Genomic DNA, 14,945 nt, shown 5'->3' with positions numbered 1-14,945 from the left:
TTGTCTTTGCTCCCAAAATGTGTGTCTGTGTGTGTGGGGGGGGGGAGAGAGGGAGGATCTCTGATAAAAATCCTCAAATCTTGCAGTCTCTATTGGTGTTATCTCTTAAGATGAATATGAAATTTTTTTTTAAACTCATTTTAGTTCCTGATTTTCAGGCTTAGTTTCTTTCACTTGGTCTCTAAGACTCTCTGCTAAGCATTATTACTTTTAGAAGTTCTTTTTTAGTATGTCCCTGCTTATTTGATCAAGTTCACCATATTTGTATTCTCTGATCTCTGAAATTGCTATCTAATTCAATCTTTGTAGTTAGTCCCCCACTGACCCTTAAAATAGAAAGGGCAGGAAGTTCTTTAGCTTAGGGCTTGTAGATTTTGATCCATATGGTCATTGAATCCTTTTCAAGTATAAACTATCACTGGTTCATCATCTACGGTTTTGACGGTGGATGGAGAAAGGAAGAGAGTAAGAGAACTTGGTAGTGTGCGGCTTAGTCTCTTGAGTTGTACTAGTCACACATATATATTATAAAGATACAAATGGAAAGTACCCCTGTATGTAAAAAATCTACATGTATCTATATTATATCATTATTATTAAATAATGTATCCCATTTGTGGTCATAATTTTTACTCTTCCAACCCACATTTCACATAAAACCTCCTACTTAAATCAGATGCGTAAAAAACATTTGCCTCCACGAGAGTGGATCCTCATTTACAGCAGAAACAATACCCAACACACCCATATGCGGCTTAACAATAAAAAGTGGCACTTTTCCCATATGTGACAAATTTATCTTTGTTGACAAAAAAAAAGAATGAGAAAAAAGCGAGACTCAGGCAAATTATTTAGACTCGTCCGAATAAATTGTCTCGACTAGGGCTGTGTACTTTATCCCAGAAGAGAAGACAAGAGAGAGAGAGACTCCTTATGAAGTTAAACGGTTAAAGAGAAAGAAAAAAAAATGTATATCTGGGATTGGGGATGCTGCGAATACTGAGAAGTCGCATCGTTAAGAAAAGTGGAATGGATGGAGCGTGACAAAAGCAAGACTTCTCCTATTCTATAAAAAGCAAAACTTCCAAAGCCAATGACTCATGTTGTTATGCACTGTAGTTGCCATCAAAGTCTTTTATCAAAATGACGATGGGACCCTCTATGGGAGAGAGAGATAGATCGATAAGATTAGATAGTGGAAAAAGTTTAGGTTCTGTTTGGCTACCTGGATTAGATTCTCCTGGGGATAGGTTAACACTGGAATTGACTTCTCGTGAAATTGGTTTGTCTTTGGGGGTTGTCTGCTGTTTGGATAAAACTGGATAAAAACATAGGTATGTCTGTCCACTGTTGGATTGTCTGGAATAACTGAATCCATGGAAATTCAATTGCAGGTTTTGTATTATTACTCTACATTTAATTTTATATTAATTAATTCCGCACATTCATTTCAAACATCAATATTATTTCTTAACTCTGATTTATTGGTTAGTACCAAATAACCGCTTCCGTCCCCATGCCCTGTTGTTCGTTCTAATTCCATTTTTCCTACACTGGGTAAAACATTTTACTATAAAAATTACCTCAACCCTTGGGGAAGTATTTCTCAGGTTCCAATAATCACTATTTACAATATAATAGATGTTATATAATGGGTGTGGTTTCTATAAGGTTACAACCTTAAACAATCCAATTAAGGCACACAACCAAATTTTATCATATCATGTAATTTTGGTGTAAACAATTATTAAGATTATCTGATAATCTATTTTTACATCTAATTATAAAATTTTAAACTTAAAAAATGGTTAAAATCAAGTAGATCTGTAAATATATGAAAATCTTGAAAATGAATGGTCTAAATAATGTGTTGCAAGATGCACTAATTTTTAGACTCAAATTATTTTTTTCTTTCATATTTAATCATCTAAATAGATGGTTTTTCAACATTAAAACAACCTTTTTCCAATAGATTTTTGAGGTGCTTCTTTAATTCTACATTTTAAGGTTGTAACCATATTTAAACTTTTTCCTTATATAGTATCTTATTTTTATATTAAATAATATATTTAATATATAAATTATATTTCATTAATATTTAATATAAAATTCATGGTTATGTTAGGGTGCTCACACTATAGACTAATTGATCATTGTATTCAACAAATTTTAGACATTTTTATACCATTGTTTTGTACATGAAGTATTTTGTTCATAAGGGTACTTTTGGTAATGGGAAAACTTCCTATGCTCCCCCTACAGTATAGAAGTTCTTTCCTCCCCCTACCATCTAGCTGTCCATTTTTTATGAAAAGAGCCACTCATCATTTGATTTTTGATTCGACGTCTCAAAGTATTTTATTTTTAATTTGTTTAATACAAATTTTATGAATATAAAATTTGGTACGTACCATCTTCTTATTGGGACACACGTATGAAAAATATTAGCAATATTTTTTCGATAAAAATGGTGACCAAAATATCCCTTAAAAATTTTAAGGGTATTTTAATCATTTTATTTTATTAAATTTATTTTTTTATTTATTTTGTTAGTGTGAGTTTAATGGAGGAATGAACGTCCAAAATTTGGTGTCAAAATAATTTATAGAAAAAAAAACTAAAAATAAAATAATGTAGAGATGTGATATGTGATTGGGGTAATCTTAGCCCTCTATTAAAAAATGGATTGTTGGATAAAAGAGAGGAAATAACTTTTATGATGTAAGGGGAGTATAGAAAGCTTTCCTTTTGGTAATTAGGAGGGGTATGATGTCATCCATATAGAGCACACTAGTTATATTTAATGCTCAAACGTAGATGATGTCACACCCATATAGATGATGTACTTCTCTCCTAATGATAAAAAAAATCGTTACTAAAAAAAACTTAATGTATTAAACAAATGTATTTAAGTGTCCAAATTTTGTCGTGTACAATGATAAATTACTCAATAGTATGAACACCTTAACATAACCCGTTTTAGGTTATGTTAAGGTGGTCACACAATAGAGTATTTTATAATTGTACTGAACAAATTTTAATAAAGTTATATACCTTTGTATTGTATTACTAAAGGTAATCTTGGTTATTATGAGGGTTGTGACATCACCTACATGGAGTATTAAATGCCATTATTATGTTCCACGTAAGTGATGTCACACCCTTCTTAATGACATAAGTATGCTTATTAAAAAACTGATCCATGTACAAAATAATGATTTATAAGTATCCAAAATTTATTGAATGTAATTATAGAATGGTCTATAGTGTGAACATTATTGTAAATATATAAACAATGTATGTATATATTAATATACTTATGAAATAATATTAATATAAATATATATCAATGAAATTTATTTAAATCAAGTTACCAAATATATGAAATTCATCAAATATACTTTTTAAACCGGTTAACAAGCATGGAGAAAAGGAATTTTACAAAAATATTTTATGTTAAAAGTATTTACATATTTTTCTTGAAAAAATATTTACGCACAACCAAACGTGCCCTCGGAGAAAAGCCAGCTGCACACAATAATAGAGGTGGAATTCTTCAAAGGTTTTGAAATGAAAGTTTATATAAGGTTGAGATTTATATTAGGAAAAAGTTTATATAAGGTTGAAATCTTAAAATGTAGAATTAAATATGCATCTAAAAAATCTATCGGATAAGGTTTTTAAAGTTGAAAAATCCTCTAATTGATAATCTTGGCATCGAGATATATGATTATGAAACAAAAAAATAAAAAAAAAAGATATTGAGTTTTAAAAATTATTTAGACTATCAATTTTCAAGATTTTCTTATATTTATAAATCAATTTGATTTTAAATATTTTGTAAAGTTTAAAATTTTATAATTAGTGATAAAAATAAATTTTGAAATAATCTTTATATTTTTTTATAAAAAAATTATGATAAAATTTAGAAATACGCCAAAATTGGGTTGGGTTGCTTAAGGTTGCAACCGTATAGAAACCGCACCCTTTGTATTATCTTGTGTGCTCTTTTTCTTCTTGTAGTATGCAACTTTCAAGACCTATTCCTTGGGTTACAACTTAGAGAGAGAAAGAGAAATTTTTTATGAGGTTAAACTGTTGAAGAGAGAAAAAAGACGTTTGCGTGAGGTTGGGGTTACAACTTAGAGAGAGAGAGAGAGAGGAAAGAAAGAGAAATTCTTTATGAGGTTAAACTGTTGAAGAGAGAGAAAAAAGACGTTTGCGTGAGGTTGGGGATGGTTCGAAGACGGAGCCGGTTGCGTGAGGAAGTCACCTATTTTGCAAGACCATAACTTTTGCTTTTGCTTTTGCTTTTTGTCGAAATTGCTTTTGCTTTTGCTTTTTGTAGAAATAGGAGAGGAAGTCTTACTTTTTGTCATCCATTCCATTAAAACACCTCAAATTATAGTACTTGGAGATCACACTATTCAAATGCATTGCACGTGCAAAATAGGTGAACCTATCTTCCTTCTAAGGACATATATCAGTCCGCACTACTTTGGGAGATGAATGACATTGTTACCACTCTTCAACCAATTAATTGTCTATGAAATGCTTGGATCATAACAACTTAGAGTTAGAGTTGGAAGTTAATGCCTCTCTTCATCTGTTTGAGAGAGAGAGAGAGAGACTTATTTTCCCGATTATCTTGACATTTGGGTATAGGTGAGAGAACACAGGGTCAGTCTTGACCTTGAAAAGGAAATTATAAAATTGGGCTTTGCTATTGCTCTAGAAAAATAATGTTTAGGCTTGGTTTTCGCGACACTAACTCTCAAGTTCCATGTACCCTTGTCCCAAAAAACAAAAAAACTTCAGAAAATTTACTTCAAAAAACAAAAAAACTTCAGATAATTTACTCCAAGCAAGATATTTATTGTGAAGTTGTTCCAGGTGTTTATCTTACAATAAAGTAAGAGTTTATAATGAGGACATTTTACGTTGGTATAAGGCCGTCATAACTAATCTTGAACATCAGATCTGAAATTAGATGATTTTATTTACCATGTTAACCAATCCCAATATTCAAAAAAAAGAAAAAATCTCAAACTCTTCTCTTAAAGCGCATTTTTTCTCTTTTTTTTTTTAATTTTATCTAATGATTTTATGGTCACATCTAAATCCACACCCCATAACCTCTATTCTGATTTTTATTTTATTTTATTTATTTTTTAAGTTTTTGAAAAACAAAACTTCTGAAGCGACTCCAACTGTCAAAGTCTTTCACCCAATGATGATGGGAGCCTCTTAGAGAGAGAGATAGGTGATTAACTTAGAGAGAGAGCGAGAGAGAGGAGATATTTGGTGTAAGTAGTGGCCGTTCGTTTAAATAATAGAAAAATAAAAAATATTACTACTCTTCAATCAAATTCATTGTCCATGAAGAAGTTCATGCTATTTTTACACATTATCGCTAACATTTTCTTACTCTTTTTATACGGAATCCATTTTCAGTGCCAAATTCCACGGTCCAAAGACTACCGCATGAAACGTTAAAGACTTGCCCAATTCCATTCGAGTTTCACTCGGTGGCAAACATTCGATGGGGCCAGCCACCTCCTACTTGAGAGAGAGTGGTTCTGTGGTCCACACTTCCTCCACCAAAACTCTATAAATGTCAAACCCAATCTCAAGCAATTACTCAAGCAAATTGAGTGAAATTTTGCATGCCATGAAAATGGGAATGGTGGTGAGATCTCCATCTTTTTTCTTCTTCCTCCCCTTCATTTTAGCTCTTTCGATTCAATCATCTGGTTTGTCAACGGTTGATTTAGAAGCTGAAGCATTGCTGAACTGGAAAACTAGTCTGAAAAATCATGCTTTGGTTTCATGGTTTCTTAAAACCAGCAACTCCACCAGCCATTGCAGTTGGATTGGCATCAAATGCAACGATGACGGAAGTGTAGTCGAGGTTAATCTCCCAAATTTTGATTTGGAAGGGTCTCTCAATCAATTGAACTTCTTCTTGTTGCCCCATTTGACCGGCCTGAATCTCTGCATGAACTATTTTTTACAAGGGAAAATCCCGAAGAGTATCGGCTCCCTTTCGAAACTCAGTTTCTTGGATTTGGGAGACAATCAGTTTACAGGGTCGGTACCTGAAGAGTCACTGAGCTTCGCTTCATTTCTCTAAGTGGAAATGATCTTAGTGGCCCCATCCCTTATCAGCTGGGTAATCTGCAAAAGGTATGCAATTTAGACCTTGGTTTGAACAATTTGAACTCTACTGACTGGTCAAGGTTTACAGGTATGGAGTCTCTTACTCACCTCTACCTATATCGCAATGCTTTGGTAGATTTCCCAGCTTTTGTTTCCCAATGCAAAAACTTGGCACTTCTTGATTTGTCTGAAAATGAAGTAAGTGGTGGAATCCCCATTCAAATGGTTTCCAGTCTGGAAAACCTCCAAATCCTCGACCTTAGTGTTAATTACTTTCAAGGGCCCATTCCTGCTGAAATTCAGAATCTGACTAGGCTTCAGGAACTTCAACTCTATAGGAATAATCTCAAGGGATCCCTCCATCCCTCCATTGGAAACCTTTTCATGCTTAGTACATTGTCTCTATACAATAACCATTTCACAGGATCCCTCCCTCCCTCTATAGGAAACCTTTCCAAGCTAACTCAATTATGGCTATTTGGAAACCACTTCACAGGATCCCTCCCTCCCTCCATAGGAAACCTTTTCAAGCTGACTTATTTAAATCTATCTGAAAACAACTTCACAGGATCCCTCCCTTCCTCCATAGGAAACCTTTCCAATCTGACTTATTTATATCTATCTAGAAACAACTTCACAGGATCCCTCCCTCCCTCCATAGGAAACCTTTCCAAGATAACTCAATTATGGCTAAGCTTCAACAATTTCACAGGATCCCTCCCTCCCTCCATAGGAAACCTTTCCAAGCTAACTAAATTACGGCTAAGCTTCAACAATTTCACAGGATCCCTCCCTCCATCCATTGGAAACCTTTCCAAGCTAACTCAAATACGGCTATTTGAAAACCACTTCACAGGATCACTCCCTCCCTCCATAGGAAACCTTTCCATGCTGACTGAATTGGGTCTATCTAGAAACCACTTCACAGGATCCCTCCCTCCCTCCATAGGAAACCTTTTCATGCTTATTGATTTGGACCTATCTTATAACAATTTTATGGGATCTCTTCCTCCTGAGATTTGGAATCTTAAATCCATAAATAGTATGGATTTCAGTTCAAATAGATTTCAAGGCCAATTAATACACACCGCGTCTCACCCTCAAGGACTTCAACTTCTATACAACTACCGCAACTTTTCTGGAAATACTAGGTTGGGTTTTGGACAAAAATTTGAACGGTTAAATGTCAGCTCCTCAACTGATCTACGCCGTCAGATTTGCAAAAGCATGAAATTATTGCCAGGATTCTTGAAACATTGTATGAGCACAGTGACAATCCGAGAGGTTGCATGCTATGACCTGGTGAACACAACTGAGACTTATGCCAAGCTTCCTAATTTAGTACAGCTGGATCTCTCAAACAATCAAATTTCTGGTTGTATTCAAGAAAATATTGGAGAAGTCGTGCCAAATCTATCGATCTTGGATCTCTCCAATAACAGTATTTCAGGATTTAATCCCAACTCCATAGGGAATATGAAGGTTTTGAAGGCTCTTGATCTTTCTAGAAATAAATTGATGGGACCTATTCCCACTTCCATGGGATACTTGAAAAAAATGGTGACATTAATGTTGAGAGGCAATACATTATCAGGCGAGATCCCATCGTCATTAAAAAATTGTACCCAGCTAGAGGTTTTGGATCTTGGTGACAATCAATTATCGAGAAATTTACCATCATGGATTGGCCAAAGTCTTACCTCGCTTCGTGTTCTCTCTCTGAGATCTAACAAGCTTATTGGGGCCATTCCTAAGACTATGTCAAGTCTGCACTCGCTTCAAGTTTTCGATGCTGCTGAAAATTGCCTCTCAGGTATTATCCCTGACATTTTCAGAGACTTCTCCGCTATGAAAGTAACAGAGAAGATGGCTGATTACAATTATAATCTCAATCACAGCTTCTATTTTATAGTGAGCATTGATATAGTGGCAAAAGGGTCAATGATGGATTACACCCAATTTCTCTCTCTTGTGACATGCATAGATCTTTCGAGAAATAATTTCTCCGGAAGAATTCCAGACTTGTTGACAAAATTGATAGGCTTGCGCGTGTTAAACCTATCTGGAAACCACATGATTGGGACGATTCCTCAAGAGATTAATCAATTGCAAGAGCTAGAATCGATGGACCTCTCGAACAATTTATTCTCTGATGGCATTCCTCTGAGCATGTCATCTATGAATTCCTTGGGCGCATTGAACTTGTCCTACAACAATTTGTCAGGTCTAGTTCCTTACGCTGGCCACATGATTACATTTGATGCCTCAGCATATTATGGAAACGAAGATCTTTGCGGTCCTCCTCTTCCTAAGACGTGTGATAGTCATGAGTTAGTTCCAAGATTTAACAATGATGAGGATTTGAGAACTGGGCCACCGGAGGTCCGACAATTTTGGATCAGTGTGGGCTTGGGATTTGGGACTGCATTTGGAGGATGGTTCTCAGTTCTAGCCATTAAAAAGAAATGGAACAATGCGGTTCTCAAAGTCATGGACTTCATCGCTGAGATTTTGATCACGCGATTGCAACATTTATTTCCCAGAAGAAATAAGTGATGAGTTGATAGTAATATAACCAGTTTTTGAAGATTAGAGTGAGAAGAAGTGTGTAAGAATGTAGTATTTGGTGTGTAATTTTATTAGGTGCTTGTATTGTTTGGATGTAAGTCCAATATGTTCATGTCATCTGTGTTTGTTTTGTATGTCCTTTTCATGTTCAATGAAGTTTTATTTAGCACGGGGAGAGAGAGAGAGAGAGAGAGAGAGAGACTTGGTTTTTGGTTGTTAATGGTTCGAGTGCTTGTCTCAAGAGGGTATGAAATTTCTTATACTCTTTCGTAGGAATTTCAAATTTCAACTGATTTTGTAGTTTCCTGTACTTTTAGATTTCACCTTGTAATCTTTTCAAATCAGTAAATAAAATCTGGCGTCATTCTCCCGTGGATGTAGGTCAAGATTTGTGACCGAACCACGTTAAATCTTTGTACTATGCAGATTGAATGTTGCTAGATTTTTCATTCCATGTTCTTGTTTTGATATTATGTAGTTTCTATTGTTTGTTTATATTGATATGAATGCATAACAACTTCAAATGTTATAAACCCTTGCTGATTTTTTACCGATCGATCCCAACAGTTTGGATGTGAGTCTGCTTTCCAATATGTTCATGTCATAAGTGTTTGTTATGTATGTCCTTTTCATGTTCAATGTAATTTTATTTAGTAGAGAGAGAGAGAGAGAGAGAGGAACTTGTGTTTTGGTTTTTTATGGTCCCAGTGCTCCTCTTGACTAAGATGATTTGAATTTTCTTATACTATTTTGTAGGAATTACAAATTTCTTATACCTTTTTTTTTTTGTCAAGACAAAAATGGCTCGACTGAGCATAAGATCGTTCGTGAAATACGACAGTTAATGTGTGGTGATCCTTTCATTTTGTGTCTCAACAAAGATTATTTCTCTCTTTTCGTGGAAGACACAAAACTATTTGCTATTAAGAATGTTGATTCATCCAAAATACCTCACTTGCAATTCTTCAAAGTCGTTATATAAACCAAGGGGATTAAAACCGGACCCGATCGGTGGTGTGACTAGTAGAATCAATGACTGATTCGATCATTGGTTTTGCTTGTTTGGTTGGACGATCTAATTGGGTAAAGTTCAATTTAATTCCCACTTTTTCAAATTTCTTGCCAAAATTTTTTACATGATTTATTCTTGCTTTCTCTCTTTCTTATTTTGATTGCATGGGAACAGTTTATTGCCAAATATTGGATAAAACAAGTGCTTAATAAACCTTGTTTTCTTTTTTCTAAAAATAAAAGATCAAATTTGTCCAAATTCGTTGCTTGTTTTTGTCATTTTTCAATATATTTTCATATTGACGTCTTACTACTCTTGTCATGAAGTTTTTAAAATATTTTTAAATAAATTTGGGAACAAAACTTATGTGGAACGTAACATCTTGGTGTTATTGTTTATTGAAAATGGGGTGAAATATGTTCCATTTTTATGTCTATTTTTAATAAATTGGCCAAGATTTTGCTAACTTGGAAATCTAAAAAAAATAATATTTATTAAAATTTATCTAGAAAGAGTAAAATTTTTAGGTTGCGGTTTCTATAAGGTTGCAACCTTAAACAATCCAATTAAGGTGCACCTTAAACAATCCAATTAAGACATTTAGTACTATCTTAAAATCTATTTTCATACCTAATTAGAAAATTTTAAATTCCAAAAATCGTTAAAAAACAAGTAGATCGATAAATATATGAAAATCTTGAAAATGGACGGTCTAGATAATGTGTTGCAAGATGCACTATTTTCTTGATTCAAAACTTTTTATCTCATATTCATGCATCTCGATGTCGAGATAATCGATTATGGGGTTTTTTTCAACATTCAAACAACATTTCCAATAAATTTTTGAGGTGCATATGTGATTCTACATTTTAAGGTTGCAACCTTATATAAACTTTTCCCAAATTTTTATTGGTATTCAACTAATTTTGTAAAAAGATTGTATGCAATGAGAACTTTTATCTTTGATATAAGATGGTCACAATTCCTTACATTCATTTGATGTGACATTTGATAGCTTGGATGTGTCACAAAGTTCGAGAAACTTTATTTTGAAGTTTAAGTTCGGTCGATGGAATAATTGCACCAACCCAATTTTAGTTCCAATGGTGAAGATTAATGTGACTATTTTGTATCAAAAGTAAATCGTCTCATTCTTTTATAAATGCCAAATTATTTTACCAACTTTTTATCAGATTTGCATAATGTGTTTCTAATTTTGATAATCTAATAACCTTTACAATTTTTATATTGAGAAAAATGAATAACTAGAGTGACTGTGGGGTGGACTGACTTTAAGTTTGAGCATAGTTCCAAATTTGATAATATTGGCCTAAAACAAGGTCCAATTCTGACAATATTGATCTTAGTCCATAACACAAGCCTTGACATAATGGTGAGTTCAAAGCATTAAGACAAAAGCACAATTGTTCTCTACTCCAAATTCCACACATCAAATTTCACATCCAATGTCCAAAAGACTTCCTTATGTGTGCATGACTTTCCATTCATTGAATCAATGAGAATTATCAAATGCAAAGAGATATATATGCATGAGGTTCATAACAATGTATTAGACGCCATCAAATACTTCAACTACATGGCAAATGGGGATGGGGCCTTCTAGGGAGAGAGAGGGAACAAGAGGTAGTCTATTGGTGAAAAAGTAACGTAAAAATTTATGAAACGCACAAGCAAATTAAGGCGAGTTCTTGAAGCCCATATAAATGGGAATGGTGGTCACATTTTTAATCTTTATTCTCTTCCTCCCCATTTATTTAGGGATTTTCGATTAAATCCTCTCATTTATCATTAGACTCTCAAGAGTTGTGGAACCAGAACCATAAATATCACACTTTTAATATAAGAGGTGTAAAGAGTCCTAATGAGGCACACTCAGCGCTCAATAATTAATATTAGGAAAATGTTTATATAAAAGGCAAGGCCTTAAACAATTAAATTGAGACGGGCATAAAATTTTTTACAAGAAGATGATATTTCGATGCTGAAAAACCCTCAATTCGATCATCATGACCTCAAGATTTGTGGGAAAGGGAAACAATAGATTTCAAGTCTTGAAGACACTGCACCATGTAACACATTATCTAGATTGTCAATTTTTAAGATTTTCAAGCTTTCATAGATCTGCTCGATCTACATTATTTTTTTATATTTAAATTTTAAATTTAGAGATGGTAATAAATTTTCAGGTCATCATAAAGGTTTCTGATATCGAAACAACATATGTTGACACTATTCATAGGTATGCCCTTCTTTAATTGTTTAGGGCCTCAGCCTTATGCAAACCACACCCTTAATCTTGTAAACCAATGTTCTTGGACTTTGTCAAGTAACTCGACCCTACCCAACCTGACATGAGTTGGATGCCTAGCTTACCGGTTGCCAAAAAAATCCTAAAAAATAAAAAATATAAAAGTAATATATCAGTTAGAAATATGTTTTTAGGTGATTTTAACAGTCCTTATGATGGTTTGGTAAGTTTTGTGTTGTATTTTTTTTCTTCTTTTAACTTTTATTACATTTTTTGGGGTGTACATAACTCGGCTAAGCTGAATCTACTAGGACTCGGCCTAGTTGCTCACCTCGGCCAACGGTCCAAGACGTGCCTTACCACTGGATTAAACGTTTGGTGGAACAACCATGAAGGAGTTAGTCCATTTATAATAGACAGTGAATTTATATCATTGAAGTGACGAATAATTGTATCTGTAATTATTTAATGAAAAAGTTTATGTAAAGTTGCAACTTTATAATGTAGAACTACGAATGCACCTCAAAAATCCATCGGAAAAGGTAATTTTAATATTTAAAGACTCATCTCAACATCGAGATGTATGACTATGAAAAATAAAAAGATTTTAAGTCTCAAAAATAGTGCATTTTGCAATAAATTATCTACATCGTCCATTTTCAAGATTTTCATATGTTTATATATCTACTTGATTTAAACCATTTTTTAAATTTAAACTTTTATAATTAAATATAAAAATAGATTTTGAGATAATCCTAAGAACATTTTACATGAAAATTATTTACCATGATAAAATTTGAAGGTGCACCTTACCTCTACACCTCCGGATGCATCCGTATGTAAACTGCACCCTTCCTTAATTCTATTGCATTTTTTAAAAAATAATTTTTTCTTCCCATCTTTCCCTTTTAAAGTTTTTTAATCAATTCATTTTTTAGAACACTAAAAGAAAACCCCAATACTGGTTTTTTCGTACTTTCCCTGTTAAAAAATCAATAAATTTATGACCAAAATACCCTCTTCCCCTTATATTCACATTTTAGAAGCAGGTCCGATGGTATTTTGTGTCGAACCAGCACTATTTAATCAGTCAAACAGGATGTTTTGATTAAAAAGAAAAACACATTTGACTTTGGGGTAGTTGCAAAAGAAAATAGTATTGCGGTTCATAGAGAGTGGTGTCAAAAAAATTGGGAGAAGGATGCCTAGAAGGCTGAAATTGGGGGAAGTTCACTAATTTTACTTTTTTTTTGTTTGAAATTTCTCTTTAGCTTGGAGAAAATCTTTGAGCAAATTATGTACGGACGCTATTGGGGGAAGTCAATTATCCCTTGGTGTCTCATTTGTTTGAAGTCACGAGCATCAACCCCCTACCCCGCAACCTATTTTCCCCCTTAAGTTGTCCCTCTGTTTGACAATGCAAACACTAGATATGGGTAACAATAATTTCTTGAAATCCAATTACTCAAGTTATTCATACTGTCCAGCAATCAAAATATTAAGTTGCTTGAAACTTGCTCTGGCTTTGCGTTCCATGGCATATGCTTCAAATTGTAGCAAGCCGGCGGTATCAGATCAAGGAAAGTATGAAAGTGCATCTCAGATCAGTACTGTAGCTATTCCATCTGACGTTCTGCAGCAGATTATGTCGGCTCTGTAAGTGAATTCAGGTAGCGCTTAGTGTTAAGGAAGAGATTGTCTTTTTATTGTCTTTCATAGCATTGTATAGGGTATTTGTTCATAACATTGTATTGGGTATTTCTTTTATTCTTTACCCTCAAAATGTGCAATTATAGTTCATGGTTTTGAATGTTTCAAGGAATGGGGATTTCACAAGCAAAAACATTAGGCCCTGAAGCCACCAACCCCATATACTGTGAGAGTGAAAGTTACCTTACCATCCAAGATTTGGAGAGAGAGGAGAAAGACGGTATTTAAATTGTCGGACATGAGAAAAACTTAGAAAAAAAAACACTGTGTAATAGGGGGAGGTGCTCATAATTTTGGACAAATGTCTGCTCATTTGGTAATTGACCCCCCAAAAGGTGTCTATACTTAATTTATTGAAAAGCATTTCATATTTTTAGTATTCAAAATTTTTTTTTGTTAATAATTTGACATAAGAAATTCTTGATATTTACTGTTTTACAGTTTTTGTTGAACGGGAAAAGTTTTTAGTTTTCTTTCTCTTTGCTTTTTATGTATTTGAAATGAATACCCATTTCCTCCCGAATTTTTATCATTGATCGAATCAATCATAAAAACACTTCAGAAAGAGATGAGTGATGTGAGGATAGAGATGATTCAAAGCCTCAATCGGAGTTTCCTTTTTACACACTATTTCTAGAGGTTAGAGGCCTGATGACCTGTGAAGAAGTAAAATGAACAATGCAAAAAGATTTAAAAAAATGCTGCTACTAAATTTGAAATTTTATTTATTTGTTTTAGATTCATGATATCCACGTCTTGATCATTGTCATTAATATTTCCACATAATCTTTTCTGGCCGTATTTTTGCTAATTATTACATACATACAAAAAAAAATACTTTTAAGAAAAGTATACATTAAGACCATTCATCTTTGGTATAAAATAATCACAATTAATCCAAACTACTCGATGTGAAATCAGTTGGCCGCATTTATTTCATTGACATAGCTCAAACTTTAAAAGAAATTTTCTCAAATTTTGTAACACACCCATCGGATGGTTGTAAGTAATTGTGACCTCCTTGCATCTAAGGTAAATGGTCTCATTGTATACAATGATTAACAAACAAGCATACATCAAAAAATAATTTAACTTTCCATCCGTATTGCTTTATTTAATTATTATTATGTGATGGCCCAAAAATAAGTGACATTTATGCGGAGGTTTTTGTTCCCCAATGTTTCATTTTTTTCAAGTTTGTCCCCCTGCCCGATGATACAAACATCA

The 14,945-nt window shown here is 33.6% G+C and overlaps 1 protein-coding gene across 1 annotated transcript; it reads left to right on the top strand.

The window, feature by feature from the left end:
* Positions 1-5,285: 5,285 nt before the first annotated feature.
* On the top strand, positions 5,286-8,896 carry LOC105421927 (uncharacterized). Its single transcript, XM_011631047.2, is given in 2 exon segments — positions 5,286-6,130; positions 6,133-8,896. Coding segments are annotated over 2 exon segments (3,099 nt in total). The 5' UTR covers positions 5,286-5,614; the 3' UTR covers positions 8,716-8,896.
* The last annotated feature ends 6,049 nt before the right edge of the window (positions 8,897-14,945 follow it).

The sequence above is a fragment of the Amborella trichopoda genome, chromosome 7 (assembly GCF_054954075.1).
Source record: "Amborella trichopoda isolate Santa Cruz 75 chromosome 7, AtrichopodaSantaCruz75HAP2 v2.0, whole genome shotgun sequence".
In the NCBI taxonomy this organism is placed as follows: domain Eukaryota; kingdom Viridiplantae; phylum Streptophyta; class Magnoliopsida; order Amborellales; family Amborellaceae; genus Amborella; species Amborella trichopoda.
This window is presented reverse-complemented; position numbering and strand designations above follow the sequence as displayed.